This window comes from Sinocyclocheilus grahami, unplaced genomic scaffold (genome assembly GCF_001515645.1).
Source record: "Sinocyclocheilus grahami isolate Dianchi unplaced genomic scaffold, SAMN03320097.WGS_v1.1 scaffold85.1, whole genome shotgun sequence".
Classification (NCBI taxonomy): domain Eukaryota; kingdom Metazoa; phylum Chordata; class Actinopteri; order Cypriniformes; family Cyprinidae; genus Sinocyclocheilus; species Sinocyclocheilus grahami.
The window spans coordinates 2,360,204-2,383,748 of record NW_015505264.1 but is presented as its reverse complement, the minus strand read 5'-3'; the positions used below and the strand labels follow the sequence as shown (position 1 = coordinate 2,383,748).

General features: G+C 37.2%; 3 protein-coding genes across 5 annotated transcripts in view; all 3 read left to right on the top strand.

Annotated features, from left to right (window-relative positions):
* Positions 1-9,709, top strand: part of LOC107586785 (TRAF2 and NCK-interacting protein kinase-like) — a 15,050-nt gene extending 5,341 nt beyond the window's left edge. The window contains exons 8-12 of the mRNA XM_016274307.1: positions 1,180-1,280; positions 1,548-1,697; positions 3,042-3,201; positions 5,197-5,336; positions 6,630-9,709. Coding sequence (XP_016129793.1) covers positions 1,180-1,280; positions 1,548-1,697; positions 3,042-3,201; positions 5,197-5,336; positions 6,630-6,713 — 635 coding nt within the window. The 3' untranslated portion in view covers positions 6,714-9,709. The remainder of the gene's footprint in view (positions 1-1,179; positions 1,281-1,547; positions 1,698-3,041; positions 3,202-5,196; positions 5,337-6,629) is intronic.
* Positions 9,710-13,245: 3,536 nt separating this feature from the next.
* LOC107586748 (eukaryotic translation initiation factor 5A-1-like) lies at positions 13,246-17,702 on the top strand. 3 transcript variants are annotated; one of them, XM_016274259.1, is made up of 5 exons: positions 13,246-13,355; positions 14,363-14,553; positions 14,643-14,747; positions 15,373-15,504; positions 16,883-17,702. In XM_016274259.1, exons 2-5 carry the CDS (start codon positions 14,386-14,388, stop codon positions 16,943-16,945), a joined length of 468 nt encoding a protein of 155 aa, XP_016129745.1. In that variant the 5' UTR covers positions 13,246-13,355; positions 14,363-14,385; the 3' UTR covers positions 16,946-17,702. The 3 variants fall into 3 exon arrangements, with proteins under 3 accessions (XP_016129745.1, XP_016129746.1, XP_016129747.1); XM_016274260.1 differs by lacking the exon at positions 13,246-13,355 and adding an exon at positions 13,362-13,578; XM_016274261.1 differs by lacking the exon at positions 13,246-13,355 and adding an exon at positions 13,650-13,980.
* Positions 17,703-17,822: 120 nt separating this feature from the next.
* Positions 17,823-20,727, top strand: LOC107586750 (60S ribosomal protein L22-like 1). Its single transcript, XM_016274262.1, has 4 exons — positions 17,823-19,365; positions 19,746-19,850; positions 20,285-20,406; positions 20,474-20,727. Exons 1-4 carry the CDS (start codon positions 19,285-19,287, stop codon positions 20,613-20,615), a joined length of 450 nt encoding a protein of 149 aa, XP_016129748.1. The 5' UTR covers positions 17,823-19,284; the 3' UTR covers positions 20,616-20,727.
* The last annotated feature ends 2,818 nt before the right edge of the window (positions 20,728-23,545 follow it).

The window sequence follows — 23,545 nt, the reverse complement described above, 5'->3', positions numbered from 1 at the left end:
CCCCCCCACCCCCCCACATGATTGTAAAGCGCTTTGGGTGTACAACAATACACAATAAAGCGCTATATAAATGCATCATTCATTCATTCATTCATATATTCTGTGGAAGGCGTAGGACCAAGAAATGTTCGTCCAATCAAAATATTCGGTCCGAGCATTATGAGAGGCTTTCCTACCTGCCTGTCAACATGTGTATTTGCATACCTCTGCGCACCCTGTTCGCGCAGACAGGATACGTCATCAGCACGTTTACGTACGCTGTGCAGACAGCGAGAACGGCAGACAAACATCAACAACCTGACCTTCGTTCCTGGTATTGTAGTACTGTTACTAACTGTACTATAAAGTTTTCTCACCGGTGAATGACACATGATGTGTTGTAGTAATGTTGTCTCTGGTCGTCTGGTCTGTGTGTGCGTTCATGCGTTCAGGGAGCGTGGCTTTGGACGTCAATTGCAGGCTAAAGTTAGCATTTTCCAAGATCTCCTACTGTACTTTTAAATACTCACTTTTATGTGTCAAAATGCTTGTCTTTGCAAGTATTCTCGTAAACACTGTAGGTCTGAAAGTGAAAGCAAACAGCTGAGAAAGAAAACGCATGTGTAACAGTATATTGGAACCGGGCAGCTCTTAAAATTACAGCAGTCTTAATATTCCTGCTTCTGTCATTCGTGTTAATCAAACAACAAAAGAAAGACAATCTCTCACTGCTCTTGACTAAATCACTTTTGTAACTTTAATAAAAAGAAATATATATTTATTTACACAATAAAGAATATGCAGTGTTTTTATACATTTGATTACTTTATATACAGTGTATGTTGCATTTATTATTTTGTTCTACTGTAGTTTTTTGTCCTATTGCTTATAATTAATTAATCTTATTCTTATTTAATCGCTGACTGTTTATTTGTCTTCAGTAAGCTTGAGTTTTTTTTTTAGATTTAGGCTAGTATTAGTTTTGTGATATTGACACTGGTGACAAAAATTATTACATTTCTATGGTATAAAAAATTTTGATATCATAAAGAGTAAAGACCTTAAAGCAAAAATAACTATAACGTGATATAAGATTTTGGTCATATGCCCCACCCCTAACTTAGAGAGCGATACAGAGAAACAGAGAATGTGGTTTATAAAATACTAATAATATTTTCACATGTATTTGTTATTTAACAGTCAAATATGAGAGGATTAAGTTCTTGGTGATTGCATTGAAGAATTCAGTGGAGATTTATGCCTGGGCTCCCAAACCCTACCACAAATTCATGGCTTTCAAGGTGAGACAGATGTTCGGTCAAGTGAGACCCTTTTACCCCCTTAAGAAAGAGCGTTTGTGTGTTAATTTTAAATTAACTGCATTACTTTAAAAGAAAAACAGGTCTTAGAACTTATTTGGCAGGGCAGAGCACAAAATGTGCAAAATAAGTAGCTATTTTAGTACTTGTGACTAGTGCTGTGAGTGTGTCAGAGAACACATGCACAGAGCATATTTCTTTGGGAATACTATATATTGTGCTTTCAGTGTCTCTTCTGTCTCTCCAAAGTCTTTCACAGATCTTCAGCACAAGCCTATGCTTGTGGACCTGACGGTGGAGGAGGGTCAGCGGTTAAAGGTTATCTATGGCTCCAGCGTTGGTTTTCACGTGATAGATGTCGACTCTGGGAATCCGTACGATGTCTACATTCCGTCCCACGTAAGTGACGACAGGCCGAGCGGAGGCAGCTCTCCCCTCCTTACCCTGATCCTAAGGGACTTTAAATAGGACGACTCCTCTCTGGGGACACTGGGATGCACTGTAGTGTTGATGTCTCCATCACATATGTGCCTTTTAATTACAGACAGGGTCCAAATTTAACACTAAAAGCAAATGCAAGTAAAACCTGGCTTTGATGAGAAAAATAAAACACTTCCCATTTGGGTGTTAACTTTTAGCTATTTATACTTCCACACATAAATATTCAAAGCAATTGTCTTTTAACAACTTTTTTTTAGTTTATATAAAAAAAAATTGTTTATTATAATAAATGTTTCTTAACTTTTTATTAGCTTAATAAAGTACTTAAAAGGTATCGTTTTGTCCATTTATCCCGAAAAACATATATTAGGTAAAATATGTCTAAAATATACATTACTGGTCAAAAGTTTGGAATAATTACGAATTTTTAATTGCTTTTGAAACATCTCTCATGCTCAGCAAGGCTGCATTTATTTGATAAAAAAAAGAAGGAAAACAGTAATATTATGAAATATTACTAATATTATTTAATAATAACATTAATACATTTTGTTTTCTACTTCAATATATTTAAAATGTATTTTATTGATGTGGTTGCAAAGCTGAATTTCTAGCAACAATTACTTCAGGAATCAAAATATTACTTTTTTTTCTTTGTTTTTTTTCTTAATTATTCTAAACTTTTAAACTGTAGTATGGGAAACTCAAACATGATGTGCTTTTGTATATGGTGCTGCCACAATGACCTGTAATGTTTGTCACAAGATTTAGCTGCTTTCTATATTCAATATTTATTTTAAAAATAAATACATTTAATTAATAATAATGAATATATATATTAGTAATAAAAACCATTCAAATGTTAATTTTGGACCCTGGTTACATAGTTTAGAGCAACACGTATGTATGTTCTGTGTGCAGATGAATGGTTATGAAGTTGTCTAAAACAGATTTCATTATACTGCACGTAACTGCCATGATTGTTCTAACATTGTCAAGTGTAATAGAAAAGTATCTCCATTGTAAGAAGAAAACATGTCCCCGATCTCCGACCTTTGACAAACCAAACACGTGCACGAACCAAAGCAACCAAACCGTTCTGATGCGGTCGAGCGGAGGGCAGGAGTCTCGATTGTTGCAGCAGTTTCTCGAAGGGAGAAGCTCTGGCCACCCTCAGCACGAGACATGACTGTCAGGGCCGCCCGGGGGAGGGGGGAGAGCGTCACCTAGTGGGGAATGTTTTGCACTACGGCTCGTTTTTGTCACCCCAAGGCTCATCTGCGCCCACCCCTCCCTTCCCAGATTCAGGGCAGTGTTACCCCTCACGCCATTGTGGTGCTTCCCAAGACCGACGGCATGGAGATGCTTCTGTGTTATGAAGATGAGGGAGTCTATGTGAACACATACGGCAGAATCACTAAAGACGTGGTGCTCCAGTGGGGAGAGATGCCCACCTCTGTTGGTAGGTTTTGGTTGTTTATTTCACACAAAACGCTCCTGTTCTCCTTCTAGAGCCCTGATCGGCTGTCTGTGCGAGAGCACTCGACCGTCCCCAACACCCCTCAGAATCTGAATCGGTCCTCTCACACAAACACGCATGTCTTTGTCCACTCATTGCTCTTCTGTCTTTCCTGTCCCTCACTTAACTAGACGATTGAGCCGCCCCACCCCAGCCCACCTAGACTAATCCTTGACACAGAGTGAAATGTTTGTCTGTATGTGTAGCACATCTTCTTGTGTAGTGTTTTGTTTACCCTGTTAACCCAGTATAAGTCTTTGTGATTAATAACCTTTAATCTGATTTCCTTTCTGAGCAAAAGCCCAAGATTTGACCGTGGGGATTGTTTCATATCCTTGGGTGAATCTCATAAAAAAAAATGTCTGGGTGATATTTCACTTTAAAATCAGAATAAAAAAACATTAAACCCATTTTAGGACCATGTTTTGCTATTATCATTTGTATATGCAAATAGAAAAATGTTAATTTAAAAATTTTCATGCAAAAATAATTTCTTATTTCTTCCTTTAGTTTTTAGAGTGAAATGTGATCCGTTTTTTCAAGATTTACACAAAACTATATATTTTCTAGTCAGTATATTTAAATTGACTAACTTTTAGAAAATTATTCGAGCCTGTTTTAGGACATTATGATATTTTGCTATTATCATATGCAAATAAAAATGTGTTTAATTGTCATTTTTAAAAAAAGACTCGCAACGCAAAAAATATTGGGCCTAAAATATGCTTGATTTTCTTCATATTATTTTATTGCTCTTGATTTTGGGGTGGAAGGTAACCAGTTTTCTTGAGATTTACTTGCAACTATTTTTTTCCTATTCGATTTATTTAAATCGATTTTGGGTGAAGAAAATAATTCGAGCCCATTTTTAGGACCCTCAAGATTTTTTGCATTCTCATATCCTTATGCAAATGGACAGATGCTTAATAATCATCATCAAAAAATTATTTCACGATGCAAAAAATCTTGGCCCTAAAATATGCTTGATTTTTCTTCATGCAAAAAATATAATTTCCAAAATGTTCTCTTGATTTTGGGGTGAAATGTGACCTGTTTTCATTAATTTACCCAAAATAAAAATGTTCTATCCAACATATTTAATTAATTGTTTTACATTTAACCAGGACAAAGAGACCATAATCAGTTTCAGTGTAATTATTGTTGTCTTTTTAGATGTGAATATTGGTGTCTTTCAGCTCTTGCTTTTCTACAATCATGCATCAGATAATGTGCCATGTGTCTCTAAAATGAATTTCCAGCTTGAATGTTTGTTTGTATACATGTTTTCATCTCTCATCCGTGCAGAATGTTAATGTTGTTATTTAGATGTCTTTTGTCGTTTGTTGGCTGATACTGAGGGTTCAGATGTAGACCAGCAGCCGCCCACCCCTCAGTTCTGAACAAATTAATGTTTCAGCCAAATTATGTTCAACTCTTCAGTGATTCTGCACTCATAACAGAGTAAAATTCATAACTCATGCATTTTCTACACAAGATATCAGCAGCAAAGGAAGTCAAAACAACCAGATCGTTATTATCTCTATGAAGAGCTCTAAATCAGCCACAGGAAGTCCTCGGAGAAAGTTCATGTTAGTATCCAAAGAGCTCTGGAACTGGATGCTAGTTCCTAGTACTCTTGATGGCAAAAGGATAATTAGAAAATGAAAGATTAATAATATCCATAACCACTGGTACTTCAATCATAATTGAATTTGTGATGCTCAGAAACTGCTGCAATAATGACCTCCTGATGTGGGGTGGCTTTGGCAGGCTTGTTTTCATTGGATCTGGGCTAGTTTGGAGTTGCTGTTGGACGTCAGAAGTCGTTGATTAACGGGGTGTTCTGATGATGTACTGCATTTGGTGTCAGCGCTGTCCTGTCACATTTTTCTTTTGTCTTTTGTGTATATTCGCTACCTTCCCCCTCCCCTTCTGCAGCCTACATCCACTCCAACCAGATCATGGGCTGGGGAGAGAAAGCCATTGAGATCCGCTCCGTGGAAACGGGACACCTCGACGGAGTTTTCATGCACAAGAGAGCACAGCGACTGAAGTTCCTTTCGGAGAGAAACGATAAAGTACGTTACCACCATGATGCAACTTGCCCATGCGTGATCTTAACTGTTACTTTTTACTCTCGCTGTTTTTGGTTACAATTAACTATATTTAAAAATTAAACGCTTCACTTTTAAATTATGTGGGTCTTTCTATGGGTCAATGACACAACACACTAGGTTTGTTTGTAAAATTTTTTATGTCATTTATTTTATTAATTTTCATTATTATATTTCTCTTTTTTGGTACAGTTAACAATATTTCAAATTGAAACACTACACCTTTAAATTAAGTGAGTCTTCATGGGTGAATGACATGATGCTTATTTTGTTTGTTTGGGTTTTTTCATTTATTTAGCATTCATTTATAATGTATTATTTTATTGTTTTTTTAGTTTTTTAAATGCTAGATTGAGATACCTGTCCTGATATGATAATGAAGAAAAATAGCTCATTAAAAAAATGAAATTCATGACAATCTATTATTTGGTAGAACATTTTTTATTTTTTTTTAAAGTGGTATTTATAAAGTAAATAGTATTTCTATAAAATGTTTCTATAAAAAAATTATATAAAATATAATATTTCTATAAAAAACCTATAACCCTTTTTTTTACCTTCAATACTTCAAACATTTTTGAATATAATGAGCAAGGTGTACATTCATGTAATATAATCACATAATTAACTTTTATGATCAAATGTAATCAAATTTAAGTAAAGTATGTTATTACACTTTACGTGATTTTTATACTACCACAACATTTAATTTTAACTGTCATTAATTTTTTTTTTTTTTTTTGTAAACAGTAATTTTCAAAATTATAAACCAACTGTGAACTTGTGTGTTTTTTTTAAACTTTCAAAAGTTGTTTTTTATTTTTTATTTTTATCATGGATATGTCATTGACCCATGTAGTGGATAACTTAAATTGATAAGTGTTTTAGTATCATTGATATACTATTACTATTATTTTATCAGTAATTTAAATGAGTGTTTAGTGATTATTTTATGTTTTCTGTTTGATTTTAATTTCAATGTTTTATTTTGTTGTGTGTTGTCATTTTATTCGTTTTTTTTTTTTTAAATATACTTTAATGTATGTTTTTTAGTTATAGTACATCAAGTTAAACAAAATGAAAGTGAGGAATATTGCCTTGGCAACTAGCTGAAATAAATACCTAAAAATAAGCCTGATTGGAAATTGAATGTAGACAGCCAAGGCAGTAGATTGTAAGAGTTTGGTCCTTTGAATGTGAATAATAGGCAATATAATAACGTCCATTCCTCCATGTGGACTCTTTTCTTTGTCGCAGGTGTTCTTTGCCTCAGTCAGATCAGGAGGCAGCAGCCAAGTTTTCTTCATGACCTTGAACAGAAACTCCATGATGAATTGGTAATTCATCCCCGCCCTTCCCTGCATTGTATCTGTGGACCTTTTCTACTTTATTGAAAAGTGTGAAAAAAGGAAAGACAGGAAAATCCAGGTGCGCTGGATAATCTGGCAGACGGCAAAAAGACCAAACCTTGCTGGGACCTTCTCAGAAGAGTCAAAGACAAACCCAAAATCCACACGCCCCCGCCAACAACAAGGGGCGCCGGAGGAGAAGAACAACCGGTCTGCATTATTTTTAAGGCTCTTTTATTAACAAGCGTGGGGTTCTGGTGTTTTTTGTCTTCTGGAGGTGAAGACTGGAAATATGGGGAATAAGACCCACAGAGTAGAGTGAATATTTGTACTGTTAAGACACTTTTCGACAATTTATCACGGTTGCGCTGAACGTCAGTAAACCTCCCTTGCGGGATGAATCCATTGAGGCTGGTTTGTGTGATCAACCCTTTTTCTTTTTTATGTTTCAGCTGGGAATGCACACAGATGTTTGTTTCATGTGGATATCACTCTAATGTCTGATATTTAAGACTTGTATGATACTTTGCCACATTATGTTGGAGCAGACACACTTTGGGCTGTCCACAGAATGCCTTAAATATGAATTCGCAAAGCTGCTCGGTTTTATTTTCATGTCCGTAATATATTGATGTTTATGCATATTTCTGTAAGGAAAGGAAAATGCTACTTTTTTGGATGGAAATCGATGCCTGCTGATAAGGACGTATAACGGAACTATATAATGATTCTGAATATTCATACTGTGCATTCCTAGTTTTATCCCAAAGCTCTATAGTATTCACATTTGGAGCCTGTGGTTTGGCACTGTATTCCTAGTGCTCAGGGAGATGGTGCTGTCGATCAGACCTTTTTATATTAATTTCTATTGTCTTTACAACTTATGTTATGGGCGATTTAAAGGGATAGTTCACTCTAAAATTACAATTCTGTTCTCATGCCATTCCAAAACTGTAAGACTTTTGTTCCTCAGTTACACATAAAAAGATAAGTTTATTAGACTGTTCAAGCTGCTCTCTTCCATACAATGAAAGTAATTGAATTGAAAGTAAATAAAATTACAGACAAAAAAAACAACATAAAAGTAGTCAATGTGCACTGTATTTCTAGTTTCTGAAGCCATATGGTGTTTTGTGTGAGGAACAGGCTCAAAGTTTTGGTCACAAATAACAGTCTGGACATTGACAAAAATATTGGCAAGACAATAAGGCGAGTCATTTTTGGGTGTTTTACTGGCCCTATGAGAACTTGAATTTCCATATGGATTGGATTAGACCGTAATTTGTATTAAAGGGTGAAACTGGTCTGCAGAGATGATTCTGGAACGCTTTATCACCACAGTGCTAAGAAACAGTCTGAATACTTCAACTGACTGGTAAATACTACAGAGCTTTCTATTGAAACATAAAAAAGTACATTAAGATTCTGTTTTGAGTATTACAGTTTCTTTGTAAGAGTGTGAATGAATGATGAGATGTAATGCTTTCCACCAATGATACAAAAATAACCATTAACATACCAGCAATCCCAATTGTTTTCGTATCAGGAGTAACACGTGTCATTAGAATAAGAATGTGCTGCAGTTTTGTATTTTTGAGTGCAATAAAGGCCAAGCGAATCGAGCCTGGTGAGTCGATTGCTCACCTCTCCTCATGATGGATCTCCAACTCTTTCTAGAGGGACATTCACTTCCACCCTCTGTAAATATCCACTTCCGTTTCGGAAAAGAGTCCTGCCTCCGAATCGAATGCATAGGAACTGTGAGGATGTGACAGAAATGTGCGATGCTGTTTGTGGTTCTGTAAGATCCACCACCTCCTCTGTGTGAATCACATGAATCAGTGAACGAAGGGTAGTGTTTTGTGAGTAGAGCTTCCTTTTAGGCTACCTCGTTTCTGTTCACCTGTTGGATCCGGGGGGGGGGGGGATTGTGTCTTTTTGAAATGCAACCAGTAGATCAGTGAATTTTCAACGTTATTCAATTATAATAGGTATTTTCAATTGGCGATGAGGATGTTGTAATTAACAAATGTAAAATAAGGCTATGTTGTCATCCCACGTAGATTCAGAGGTGATTTGAGTGTAGAGCGCCAGACAGAAATATTCAGAAATGGACACTTTAAAAAAAATGGACACTGTCTTGTGTAACAGCCAAATCAAGCCTACACTTCATATTAGGGTGATTCTTCAATTAGGGCAACTTTTCGGTACCCACGGATTATTTTAAGGGAAAATCTTAAAATTGTTCTTTCTTTTTGGTCTCTCTAATAATTTTTCCCCCCTTTAAGACATGTTCCGTTTATTTGTAATTTATTTATACATTTTCATTTTTATACATTGTTTTTTTATCCAATACTACTGTCATCACTGCCATGCCAAGAATTGTATTTGATCAATTAATTTTATGATAATTTTTTTTAGACCAAGCACACAACTGACATTTCAAAATCCACTTGATAAGTTATATAAAACTGTTTAAAGACGTTGCATTTTTAGGATTACACAAACACAAAAATGCCTCTAACTGCAGAATCGCACATTAATAGACTTGAAGTCCTTCCAAATGACGTGGCATTTTATTCAAATAGGTGGAATCGTGAAATAACAGTCCTTTATATACTTTTATATATTTTCATTACAGTTCTGTAAGGGCAATAGTGTGAAATTCACTTGACACAACTAGGATCTTTTGAGACTTCATGTTTTTTGTCCAGCAAACTGTGAACTGAGTGGATGTGCAGGTGGGAAATACTTATGGGGTCTTCCCATTCATTTTATCAACACGGCTGTGAGGTTGGTTGATTTCTTCATCTCTCATGCACCACCTTCAGTGGTGGAAAGTCTTTTGATGTGTGCTTGACCTCATTTTCTTTCTTAATATGGACATTAATACTGTAAGTACATCCTTTATATTCACGCTGAGCGAGTTGTTTTATTTCTGTATTTCTCTTATTTTTTGTGTATTAAAATTTGAGATTTATAGCACAACCGAGCATTCTGGATATTGGCTGTTATTTTTATGGTTGTTCCAGTGCGTGTGATTGGGTGTGTGTGATTTAAACATACCGTTTCTGTTTTTTTTAAAGCCTGTAAATCCACCAGTTAAAGAAGTAATACAGGCATTTGACACTAAAATGACAAAACGGTGAGGTTTTAAGATTACAAGCCTTCTGTTATAGACATTTGAAGCTGAAACTGGGCATATCATGTTTTGTTCTCAAAATATGCAGGCTGTAGTATTTTATAAATAGATTTTTAAGGCTATTAAACTAGAGTTTTGTTCCAAATGTAACTTTAAATGTAGCCTGGACTTTTAAGAGATGGTGATCTCATCTAATCTGTGCCTAGTCCATGTAGTGGGTGTTGCATTTTATTGCTTACAATTTATTACATGTTGTAAATCAACCAAACAACAAAGTCACTTAAATCCCCTTTGTGTCATCCACAAAACCCACAAAAGAGCTGAATCTTCTAAACCGAATATGTTATGGTCGTAAAACTTTTTACAATACAGTTTTCTTGATACCCTGATCCATTTTATTTATTGTTTTGTGCAGTGCTTTAATGCTGGTCTCTGTATTTAGAAAGCAGCAGTATTATTGCTGCTGCTTTTTTAAAGTGATTGTTTTTTTAAATGTATTCTGGATTAGTTTGTCTTAGAGAAATATGAAATCTATAATGTCAGAGATGCTTTAATAGGAGTGCTTTATTTTACTTTTTTGTTTTTCTAATTTTAATGCAGTATTGTTCAGTACAGTTTCCTCATGAAATAAATTCACCTCTGATAACTGCAAAAATGTTATATCATAGGGTTGTTCGTGGATCTAGTCTTGTTAACCAATACTCGGTGTGTTTATGTTTAAAGAGGAAAATCGTAGAGAGAAGACTGCATATCAAATGTGATGGCAAAGCAGGTTGGTGGATCAGTCTAGAAAAGCTATAGCAATAATGAGCATTACTGATTTTGTCAGTCTTCATGTTAGACCCTTTTCTACTTTGACTGAAACTCCAGTTTTTGATCTTATTCAGATGGAGTCGAGCGGTTCTGAAAGAGGAGAATGTGAAATGGAAAAATGGAAATTTCAGATTTTGGAAACTCACCCAGTGTTCACTTGCCACCTAAAACAGACGGTTTCTTTGCTTTTTAAAAAATAAATCGACACATCAAACCAGACCAAGTGTGCTGTTATATTTCATTTCTATAGTAGTTTCGGTAATATTATTTTATAATAGGAATTATAAATTAAATCACTTATATATAAAATGGATTGTATATTTTCATAATAATAATCAGTCAAAAGTTTGGAATATATTTTTAAAAGACGTCTGCACCAAGGCTGCATTTATTAAAACATTAACATTGTGAAACGTTATTACAATTTTTAATATGTGTTCTATTTTAATAGCCTATATTTTAAGATGTGATTTATTTCTGTTATGGCAAAGCTGAATTTTCAGCAGCCATTACTCCAGTCTTCAAAATCACATAATACTTCAGAAAACATTTTGCAAGCATGAACTTAATTATTCTTCCCTTTTGGCAGGTGTACAGACGAAACATGTTTCCTATCAGATTGTGCTACCAAAAATGTATTTACATTGTTTTAAAGGTCACATATTTTACACATTTCTGGAGTTTTATTTTAGGTTTTGATATCCTTAAGAATATATATTTGCGGTATAAGTACCAAAAACCATCTCAATATATTTTTACAGCTCCTTTCTCAGGAGCTCTGCTGAGAACAGGTCGATTTTGGCCTGTCTAATTATTATTCATGAGCCTCTCTTCTGATTGGCCTGCTGTTTTCTGAGTGACGCACGGCCAGGCCAACCACAGGTAACTAGGGTCAGCCGAGGTCACAGCGCTAGCTGGAAGCAGCAAAACAAAGTCCCAAGTATAGGTCTCTGCAGGAAAGTAATGGGAGTTACCAGATCGGGGTGTTTTAGACCATGTTTCCTGACTGGCTGGCGTCATAGTGACAGTAGGTTTAGGGGTGGGGTTAGGTAAGGGGGATCATTTTGATTGCATGATTGAGAAACACCCTGCAGTTTGAAAACACACACAAATTCAGAAACACCCACTTTTGCTCTGCAGACCTCAATCTCAAACAAAGGGGAAACTGGAGGCAGCCCATTCAAACCGGCTACATAAGGAGCTTAAAATATCATCTTGTTGTGATGTTGGGTGCCAGAATCGACGTAATACAGCCTCAAATTAGAAATTTGATCGCATATCTGCTGCCACTGCCAGACAAAAAAACGATGACAGCTGTGGTTAAACGAGATAAAATGAGCAGACTGGACAGAAACGATCGTCAAAAATGCTTGCGTTTGCAGCGCACACTTATCAGAAAAGGTTCAATAAAGTATTGTCTTTTGTTGTTATGGGTGCGTCTACAGATTTCTTGCCATATGTCTATGTTTCTTGCATCTCACGACTATGTCGTGTATGAAATAAAGTCTGTGTGCAAGTGTATAAAACAACAAACTGACGATTTATATATAATCATTTGTAATTGTATAAACATTGTTGTGATTAATTGTGGCTGGAACAATAATGTAGCTGTAAAAATAGAATCCTGCTGAAATTGAAATGTATCTTCATCATGACTAGATAGACACGGTGAGTTTGTCTTTACTATACAGGTTAGATGTGATCCACCTCATAGTAACAATCCTGTCAGTCAGATCGTCCATCCTTTGAGTGAGAGTGTAACGTTACAGGTCGGCCGATCTGGTTTTGTGGTTAAAGTTAACCTTTTCGACATGTTTCCGTGTTGTCGTTGCTCAGCAATGGCATGGACGCGATGTTGTCTGGGGGTTTGGCAAAAGGAGAGTGGGACTGTGGGCGCTGACTGTAGTTCTGACATCACAACGGTTCGTGAAAAATCACAGCTACTTTATGCAGGTTGTGTACATTTTACTGTGGACTGACTGTTTTGAAACTTATATGGTAGTTATATAGCACCTAGACCTCAGTTATCATGAAAAAATTTCAGTTTTGACAATATGGGACCTTTAAGGGTAAGGGTAGGTGTGGACGGGTAGGTTTAGGGTAGGGTAGGTATGGACATTTAAAAAAAAGCCTCAAACCACATGAATAAGATGCTGGTAGCACAATCTGATAGGTAGCATTTTTCGCTATCGATTTGTGCTATCTATCTTTTTAATGGGAGGTAGCACGATCTGAGCGGGTAGCACAAATCGTCAGAACACCGGCAGTGTGTATATGCATGCTGGCTAAAATTACATTTGAAAGCAGGGTTGCCAGGTTTTCACAACAAAACCCGCCCAATTGCTACTCAAAACTAGCCCAATGGCTTTTCGGGGCGATCCCCTGGTAAAAGTCGCCTTCCAGGGGCTAAATATCACGTTATTGGGGTCGCTTCAACCCGCGGACATGAAAAACATCCCGCGGCAACAGTGTAAAAGTAGCCCAATTTACTTGGAGATCCGCGGACTTGGCAACACTGGTTTGACGTAAAAGTGGCATCCTAAGCGCCGAGAGGCACTAAGCACAAACTACAGGCCCAGGCCACCGCGTCTGCAGAAGAAGAGGAATCCCGCCCACTGTACGGATGCCGCATTAAAATTGGCCGCGCTTGCGCGTTGACGTTCCTTTTTTTTCTTGGAAGTAAGTGCTGCATGGAGCGTGTTTGAACTGTGACGAAAAATTACGCATAACTTTCCTGCCTCGGTGTTGTCTTTAAAACGCGGTGGGCTCGAACGCGTGCGGCTTGCTGTTGAACGTAACCGGCTCGTCTTGCTCGTCGGTGGTTCTTTAAGGAGCGGCTCTCTAGTTCGCAGGCCGCGAGCACGAGGCCTTTCATCGCGCGCACTGACTTGACTGAAAAGAGGCACGTGAGAAACTTTGGCTAAACCGCACGAGACCTGTTTCCTCCTCTTTGTTTGTTACGTTATAGTTTGCCAGTCGTGGTTGTTGTTATATTATGTGTTTCAAATGTTATTTTGTTATACGGAACGGAAGAACGGGGCGTTAGCCTCTTAGCAGAGTTATTGATCAGCGGCGAAACCACGTTGACGTGCGCCATGCGAATTGGACCCGCTTCGCGCGGTTTACTGCTCGCTTTTCTGTAAACAGGGACGTGGAATTAACCAGTTCCTCCGCTTATTGTTTTAGTGAGTGTTTCTGATTAAAGCGCTATAACTGACATTAGCATACCATCTGGCCTGGTTCGGCGTGGTCTTTGTGTGAATTGACTGCAAAATAACGGCTGTGAAGTGTCATTTGAGGCTCGGTAAGTATTTTAACGACACGTTTGATGGCGTAAACAACCGTTAGTTTACGGGTGAGCGAGTTTAGTCGTTAATTTGAATCGGATCCGTTATGTGGTGAAATTAGAGCAGCATGATGCTGCAGGTTTGGCTGCTAATGCAAACAAAAATCGATTTATGCTTTTTTCGATTTTTAAGACCTGTTGAACTTGGTTTAAATGGTTTATAGTAGATTACATTTTATCTTGAGCTATTAAGTTTGTAAGCCTGACTACATCCAACTCGTACAGTGGAAGGTTTGCTCATTCAGACGTGACTTAACCATGATGTTCTTATGTGTTTGAGAGCATTTTCAAATGAAACCGTAAGTTAGTAATTACCAACACGTCCCGTTTTTTCTTTTAGTGCCCCCTGTTTAGATCCCCATCATGGCAGATCCAGATCTTGATTTCACCAGCGGAGATGCCGGGGCTTCGACCACCTTCCCCATGCAGTGCAGCGCCCTGCGCAAGAACGGATTCGTGGTTCTGAAGGGTCGCCCTTGCAAAATTGTGGAAATGTCCACTTCTAAGACTGGCAAGCATGGTCATGCAAAGGTAATATTTTGATATCATTCTTTTATATGGCTGTTTTTAACCTACTAGTGTTAGTTATTAGTGTTAAGTACTCCAATCTTTGTTTGCAGGTTCACCTGGTTGGAATTGACATTTTCTCAAATAAGAAGTATGAAGATATCTGCCCCTCCACGCACAACATGGACGTGCCTAACACCAAAAGAAATGACTACCAGGTGAGATGTGCATGGCTTTGTAAAATTCAAGCTTTATTAGGGGAAATTCATATGTAATATGCTTTCTAGTGGGAGTTCATGTACTTAAGTTACCCTAAAGTTCTCCTGACCTTTAGTTGTGTGTAATAAAGGCAAACTTTGGTAAACTCTCCCCAACATGGTGACTTTGGTCAGTTTATTCAGGATTTAGATATCACCATGCTTTCCATGGTGGTTCCTGATTGCATTTAATTATGTTTTGGTCATTTTAATTAGCTGGAAAATCCAATTTGCTAGTTTTAGGTAAGGTGAAATGAAGTTATTGTTTTGTGCGTTTGGAGCAATATTACAGACTTTGTGGGCTCTGCTGCGCTGTGTATGCTTTCATTTTAGTATGTCCCAATCTCATTGTATATAATAGTATATGATGGGATTTAATGTAACTTGTGTGTGTATATATTTTATATTTATAATATTTTTTTGTGTGCGTGTAGTGAATAATTTCATCTTAATTGGTTGTCTGAGAATCTTTTTCACCAGGGCAATAAAAAGATGATACTTTAGCTTTTCATGATACTTTAGCTTCTGACTTTATCTAGATTCTTATTCCAATTTTTTATTATTTTATTTTATTTTGCTCTTCTAGGTGGTTGACATCAGCGAGGGATTCCTTTCTCTTATGATGGACAACGGAGACGTGCGTGAAGACTTGCGTGTGCCAGAAGGTGACCTGGGCAAAGAAATCGAAAGCAAATTTGCAGCTGGTGAAGAAATGTTGGTAAGTGCACCAGTTCGAATGGATGCATTTAGTCCTTTAGCTGTTTTTTTTTTGTCATTGTAGCTAGGTCTGTCGCAATAATCAATTTATCGACTTATCGCGCAATATATGTACATGACCTCAATAATTTTTGGTGACGCAATATATCGCCCATTATATTTACTTACAAATGAATGTCACCATGTTTTGTACATTCCACTTGCGTCGGCTTCTTGTACATAACGTGGTGTAGTCATGAGGTGCTAGTTCAAATTTAAAAAATGCCTCTACAAAGTTTCATCTGCAGATATGGTCTTGTTTAGGGATCTGACGCACATCTGACTGCTAAAGGCTGGTTTGTGCTTCTGTGTCTGACCTACGCCGTAGCTTACGCATATACGCACACCCATATGCCATAGCCTGATGTGCACCTCCCCAAAAATCTAATAGCTCGTCAATTCTACGCAGACCGCAAGCGCTGTGATTGGTCTGCAAGAACCCCTCCCTCCATACTTGTGTGTTTATGGGCACTTTAATGTATTTTAATGTTACACCTTATATAAAATAAAACCAAGCAAAGAACAAGTGTCTTATCATTTATTATACTACATGGCATTATACATCAGTAGTTGTCCTCAAAAAAACAATGTTGATCTGCCGTGGTACAAGTCCTTGTGCAGATTGAAAGAATGCCATCATCTCCTGTTCCGTTGTCGTCTCCTTTTTGTAGTTTTAAATAATGATTTAATGATTTGATATTTATTTGCCGTCGTCACGGCTATAATGCTTATCTGACGAGCCAATTCTTATTCTGCTTTTGCCGTGGTACTGCGGGTTACACCAGCAACATGCCCGTGGACACTGCTGATTAGCGGTTAGCATGTGTACTACACGTTGACGCTGACAACGACGCAGAAGTATAAATGGAAACTGACGCATAGCCTATGGCGTAGGTCAAACGCAGATCTATAAATCGGCCTTAAGCAGTGACTGTGTTTTTCAGCAATACTGTGCACCCTCAATTTACAAAGAAAAGGTCAGGGAAAAATCTCCATACAAGTTATTTGTGCATTTTTCATTTTTTCTACTTGTTACTTTGCGCTTTTTGTTAGAATGTTATTTACAATTTTATTCAAGTCTTTTAAGGTATCTGATATTTTGATATTAATTTCCATGATTTAAATATTCTTAAATTAAAAGTGTCATTTGGAAGTGTGTGTAGGCCTTCTTGCATTATTATGCTGTTACATTATGATTATATATTCAGTGGCATAAAATGGTCTTTAAAATGACTATCGCTTATCGCACTTATTTGTGGGGCAATATATATCGCACAACAAAAAGTTGATATCATGACCGGCCTAGTTGTAGCCTACTCATTGTTTTCTTTGTTTGGCAGGTTACTGTGCTTTCAGCTATGGGCGAAGAATCTGCAGTGGCTGTCAAACCCATGACCAAATAGGAAGAAAGACTGGGCTGCTCAGGCTGCAACATGCTACACTTTAACAAATCTCTTGCATTTGTTTTTTTGGTTTTATTTGTCACCAAAGCTATGGCCTTCACAAGCAACCTCAAATTTTTTTGCTGTGATTGTATTCCTTTTTTCTTCTCCTTCCAATACTGTGCTGGACTTGTCGGGTCAGTTGGCATTCTCTCGGGTAAGAGGTTTAATACTGTCAGTGTTTACCCCCTCAACCTCCCCCTTTTGTCCCCCCTCAGGTTTTTACCACTTACATTCCTGAACGTAAAATAATGGGATCCATTTTTCCTTTATTGTATTCTTGAATTTCTTATAGTAATTAGTGTGCAGGATTTACGCAAGGTGTTGCGAAGAGAGGAAACCCCAACTGACACTGAACTTTTTTTTTTTCTCTCTCTCTCTCTGAGTGTCATACTTTTACTTACCTCCTAGCATGATCTACGCCATGCTGACACTATAGTTAACTTCTCTCAATTGAATGCCCCCACCCCACCCCAAAGTGAGATGCATACTGGTAGTTGGCACTTCCTTTTACTTGCAGTACTTTAAAAGTACCTTCTCAAGTAAAACCGCTATGACTGAGAAATAAACTCCAGTGAAATGTCCCCTTAAATGCCAGTCTCTAATTGTTCAGAAGTGGAAAGGATGTGATGGCCATGTGCGGATACCTCTGTAACACAATAGCAGCCAGCTTGATTTTGGCTGTCATTGATGACCTTAAATAAAGTGTTGAAGCCTGTATTTGTCTCCAGGTAGGCTCTTATCAGTGCTGCCCCAGAATGAGCTTGAGGACTAAATCTTTGTGAGTTCTAATCTTCCTTTGTTCACTCGAGGCCTTTGTCACACGCAAAAAATAAAAACTTCATAGATTACCTTTTTAATTTTTTTTGTTTTTATGGCATACTTGATCAGTATTAAAACAAGATCCAGAAGGCTGGTTAACAGTGTTCCTTCATAGTTACAGCAGATATTCATCTGGTAAAATTTAACACATGAAAATGTATTACAGTCTGTGGTGAATGAATATCCTGCTTGTGTAAATTCAGGGAAAAATTACAGAGTCTAACTTGTCTGTGGTCATTTGGGAAAACTCCATTTAAATAAGGTGCTCATGTTATTCTACAAATAGAAAGTGTCTATTTTGATGGTATGATTTTGGGTTCCTCACAGCAGTGTTTAGTAGCACAACCTGCAATGTTTATTTTCTCAAACTAAGAAGGTATCTACATTTTTATATTATACATGTATAAAATTGTTTCTAACATCTATTGTATGGTTTTAAATGTTAAATAAATTCAAGATTAAAGAATTTAAATGGGCAAAATGACATGGAATGTGTCATTTTAGAAAGTGAGGACAGTAACTGGGAAAGACCGAAAGCTTGGTTGGGTTGGGCTGCCAAATCCTCTGCATGGGAGGAGCCAAACGCTCATTTCCCGTTTGTGGCCTGATGCCCAGACAACACTGACTGAATGAAAGTATTGCAGTTCAGTATTGGAGACAGACATGTGGCACTGCAGTCTATTCAAACTCAAACTTCATCTGCCTACTGGCTCCCACGGAGTACTTTCTCAAAGTCAAAGTGAATTATATGTTGAGTAACATCTTAATGTGAATAATTCGAATGGGTTAGTTTCCAGTTTTGCTGTTGTGTAGCTGAGCAGCATTAAAATGAAGATTGTATCCAAACAGGAATATGTACCTATTAAATGTGTTCAAGAGCAGAAATCTGCCCAATAACTGGCAAGTCAGGTTGTGCCCATGTGCTTCCTGAGGCCTCTACCCAATTTTGTCTTGGTATGTCTGCACAATGATGTAAGGATGAGTCCCGCTTCCTTAGTAAGCAGAGCCCAGTGTCTCCCTTCTCTATTCAGTGTATGTACATGTGAATGTTTGAATAGCCTGTTTGTGGTTTGTTTTTGTCATTGTTAATTGCATGTTAAGCCAGCTACATCCATATACAATAACTACAGAGCCATGCAGCAGATATGTTTTCAATGCTACAGTATGCACAAAATATAACCTGAAATAAATATTTCACAAAAATATAACCTGAACTAAAAATCATTGTCAAAAGCCATACATAACTTTAAATGGTAAGTTATGGGGTGCTTTTCTCCAGAAAAGTACGTTTTCATTGTAACGTTCTGCTATTCAGCTTACTTTTCTGCCCGTCAGTGAAATCTGTGGTACGAATTGTTCAAATCGGTTATGTTACGTTCAACTGATTAATTCAAAAGATCCGACTCATTCACCAATCGGACGTCGCCGAACTAAAGCAAAAAGTCCTCACGAATCCTCCTTAACCGGCAGCCAATCAAATGCGAGAAAATATTGTGAACTGTGGCGAAGACCTACGCTGCTTCCTCCTCTTTCACGCCAAACTCACCAAGATGGCGCCGGTACGTGTTGACCGGTCTTAATGGTTAAATGCATTACATTTTTTTGTTTTGTGTGATTAAAATATGAGATGTTACATTTATATATCCTATGTTAACCAGAGTTCGTTTTTGCAAAAGGGATAATATATTAATCCATTAGTTTGACTTTCTAGTGGGAGACACGTGAATGAGCATTTTAGCATGACAGAACCATTCAAATGCATTTGGTTATCATGATAAGAGAGAATTGTAGTAGTGCGTTTCATAATGTGTCCATTTGTTTTTTAAAGATTAATTCGTTTATAAGCAAGTATGAGTTACGAGTGCAGTATTAAACTGAGAAAGTAGATGTTTAATTTAGGATTTATATATAAATTAAAAATATATGTTTGTTTCTTTAGAAAAGGCAGACTGTTGTGAAAAAGAATAAAAAGGGTGTTTCCTGGAAGTTCACCCTTGATTGTACTCACCCTGTGGAGGATGGGATCCTTGACTCTGCCAACTTTGTAAGTTGTATAGCCTATATATATATATATACATATAAACATAATTAATGATAGAAACGCATGACTTTTATTTATGGTCAGGATTTTGTGGGCATAGAAAACCTGAAAATGTTATGAAATTTCCAGACATGGTATAAAGTCAACATTTCTGTGCTGAAAAATAGGTTGTTTACATTGGCTAGAAAACCAAATTAACGCTTTATTTGTTCCTGTTACAAGGATCTATACATTCAAATTATGGTCCTTTAAATCGATTAGTTTCTGATCCAAACACATAAGTTGTTTTTTAAAATAACAAAGTATGCTTTAATGATTGTCATGATTTATGTTCAGGTAGTCACACCACTAACGCTGTGCCCTAACTAGGGTTCCCTTCCCTAGTTAAATGCCTAGGGTTCTCTTCCCTAGTGGTCATGCTGTTTTATTACTAACAGGAAACCTTTCTGAAAGAGAAGGTGAATGTTAATGGCAAAACTGGTAACTTGGGAAATGTAGTGCAAATTGTGCGTCAGAAGAACAAAATCAGCTTCACATCAGAGAAGCAGTTCTCTAAAAGGTTATGTTTATTCTTAGTGTTCTTTTTAAAGTCTTTGTGTATATACTAACAACCTCATGTTCCTCAGGTATCTTAAGTACCTCACAAAGAAGTACCTGAAGAAGAACAACCTGCGAGACTGGCTGAGGGTGGTGGCGTCGGATAAGGAAAGCTGTGAGCTGCGCTACTTCCAGATCAGTCAAGATGATGAATCTGATTCTGATGAATGAAAGTCTTGAAATATGTTTTGTTTGAGTGTATAAAGGTCCTGTATGAGCCGTCACATCTTCAAATGCAGGGCTGCATGTTTTGATATCTGCTTGTAAATAAAATGATACACAGAAATTGAGTGACATGTTTTTTCATTGGTAGTAAATGTTTCATGTAGTGGGCTTGATTTATAATCAAGGTGGAACAAGGGTAAAAAGAGTTAAAAAAAGATTAATTAAACATGTTGCCAGTGGTGTCTGATAGGAGAGATTATATTGCAGTGATGAAACTACCTATTAATCATTACAGTAGTAACAATCATTGCAGGAGTGTTTTTGCAATATTTAAATGATACAGTTGCCTTATAATTTATAAGTTACTTATAGCTTTTGTCATGGATGTTGAGATTTTTTTAGGAATTTTGTGTAAATGTGTGAATTTTGTGTAAATGTAACTACATTTAATAATTTCTGATGACACTGATGATTAGAAGTTAAAGAATACAGAGCTCCTTTGTTTTTTTTTCATATTTTGATAACATCAGAAGATGCAACAACCAACTGTTACTTTATTAAGAATAGGACCACAGAGGCCATTTTCAAATGTATTTGATTTGAACGTTCTTTGAAGAAAGATATAAAAACAATATGAAAAAAATGGTATGTTGTGTTGCATTGAAAGAGTATTTTAAATGTGATTGATTACACATTTGACTGTTTAAATTTGTTTCAAAATTAAGGCAAGAGATTTTTCTTCTTTTCTGGCTGTTGACTGTATTTTCTGATTTATGGAGTGATAAAATTAAATATCCAAAATCCCCTCAAAAAAACATTTACAGTGATATTAGTTAAATATCTTACCTGTGGTGTCTTGCCTTTAATATTAAATTGTTTTAAAAAACATGAATAGCTAAAATGCTTTCATGCTCACAATGACATACTATAACAAGTGCTAAAGCTATCACGGGCATGGATATTGATCTCCCAAATGTTAACCTTGTTAACTTTTAAAATTTAATCTCACATTGACAGCATTACATTTTATCTTTAACAAATTCTTCACCTAAGGTCAAAGGTTAGTGAAAATCTTATCAATAGACAGGTAGAGCAATAGAAATGTCTGGAATTAAATGCATTTGCATTGATATGGGTGAGTTCGCTATAAAGACCTTCAGTGTGAAAGGCAGCCAGAGTTAGAGCCTTCAGCTTGTTACCAGGATGTTCTCTAATGCTCTGCACAGAGAAGAGACTGAAGCAGCACTATGGACCAGCACTGGGAGGAAACGTATTAGAGAACGATTTCGTGCTACTTTGGCTGGACTCCTGGAGTTGGAGGTCCTGAGAGTCAGACACAAAATAATGGTGGAGACGGCCCTGGGAAAAACCAAAGTTGATCCTGAAGATTCAACATCAACGATTATCCAGCAGAGACAGCATGATTACTTTGTGGATAAAGGCTCATTCAGACTAAAGCTCAAGCGCAGTTTTTCTGAAGAGGCTGTTCACGAGGCTAGAAAATCCAGAGGACTTTGGTCATGTTCCAGTCATTCATCTGAAGACCTGCTTCATCATCAGTGTCTGACAGAAAGAAGCTGGCATGACCAAGAACTTCACTCGCACATGCAAAGTCAGTCAAGGACAAGCTCAGGTTTTTGCGACTTTGGGTATTTTTATACCCCCTCTGACTGTGATGAAACCATCAGCTCTCTCTCCACCTCTTTGGCCTCTTTGAAATACAAGAACACTCTCAGAGATGGAGAACGTTTCATGGTTGAGGAACCTCAGAGGATCCGACCCATTTTATTACGAGAGCACAGAGGAGTTCAATCCCATTTCTCAGATGAGACGATTCCTAAAGATGGTTTCCGATTTGTGGTGGATCTGTATCCAGACTCGCACTGGCCAGATGTTTCAGACATACTTCAACCCAAAGTTGTCTTGCAACCCACCTACCGTTCTGATATTCCAGGTCACCAGGGCATGGAAGTGTATCGCTATCCCAGTCCACTGCATGCTGTGGCCCTGCAAAGTCCACTATATGCACCAAAAAGCCCCCAGAACAACAGGAAAAAGAATAGAAGACGTTCTTCTGGAAGCTCTACAAGCTCCTTACTGAGACCAGGCTTGAAGGTTTTAGAACATTCCTGCTGTCTTGCAAAATCCTATTTATCATCCAACTTACTAAAGAAACATACCAATTCTTTGGGCAGGAACATGCACTTTGAGAAGCACAGACGTGAGGAGATCATTCTGAAACGAGCCAGAGTTCAATGCCACAGTCATAGCGCTGCACCAAGAGATGAAGGAATGACCTCACGGCCAAAGAGAGGCATGCACCGCACCAGCTCCTTGCACAAAAACAAACCATCCTTCTATTCTTTTCAGTCCACGCATCTGCAGAGAAACAGAGAAGATGTGTGTGAGGCTGCAACGAGCACAGCATCCACCATGCAAGCTATGAAAAGGCATCTAAATTTATAAAACGTTACCATGAGACAAATACTTGCTTTGACCAACTTGATCATGTGCAAAAAAAGAGTCTTCAAAGGAATCCAAAGCTGTAAATTAAGGACATAATGCACGAGAGAAATGCAAAAGACAAATAATAAACAGTTAGTAATTGCATTAAAACTCGTTCATTATCTGTGATCATTCAACGTGATTAAACAGTGCATGTAAAAACATTGTCTTCGTCTGTGATTAAATCATATTGTTGTGGCATTGTATATTCTCTTTGTTACAAAAATACAGAAAATACATCAAAACACTTAGCTTAGCCAAGTACGTCACGTGCATCCTATTTACAACTATTTACAACACTGAGGTTAAATCCTAATAAATACTAGTATTAGCTCGTTCAGATCTTTACATAGCAAATCCGTTCATATCCACCAGGTGTCAGCAGAGATCTGTTAGTTTAAATTTCAAGTGAACTGCACAGCTGTGCACTT

Bases quoted from the DNA above. Each gene is read 5' to 3' on its own strand.
- LOC107586748 (XM_016274259.1), top strand. From the start codon at position 14,386: ATGGCAGATCCAGATCTTGATTTCACCAGCGGAGATGCCGGGGCTTCG. The intron at 14,554-14,642 runs GTAATATTTTGA...CTTTGTTTGCAG, and splicing joins GCAAGCATGGTCATGCAAAG to GTTCACCTGGTTGGAATTGA. The intron at 14,748-15,372 runs GTGAGATGTGCA...TTGCTCTTCTAG, and splicing joins CCAAAAGAAATGACTACCAG to GTGGTTGACATCAGCGAGGG.
- LOC107586750 (XM_016274262.1), top strand. From the start codon at position 19,285: ATGCGAGAAAATATTGTGAACTGTGGCGAAGACCTACGCTGCTTCCTC. The intron at 19,851-20,284 runs GTAAGTTGTATA...TATTACTAACAG, and splicing joins TCCTTGACTCTGCCAACTTT to GAAACCTTTCTGAAAGAGAA. The intron at 20,407-20,473 runs GTTATGTTTATT...CATGTTCCTCAG, and splicing joins GAGAAGCAGTTCTCTAAAAG to GTATCTTAAGTACCTCACAA.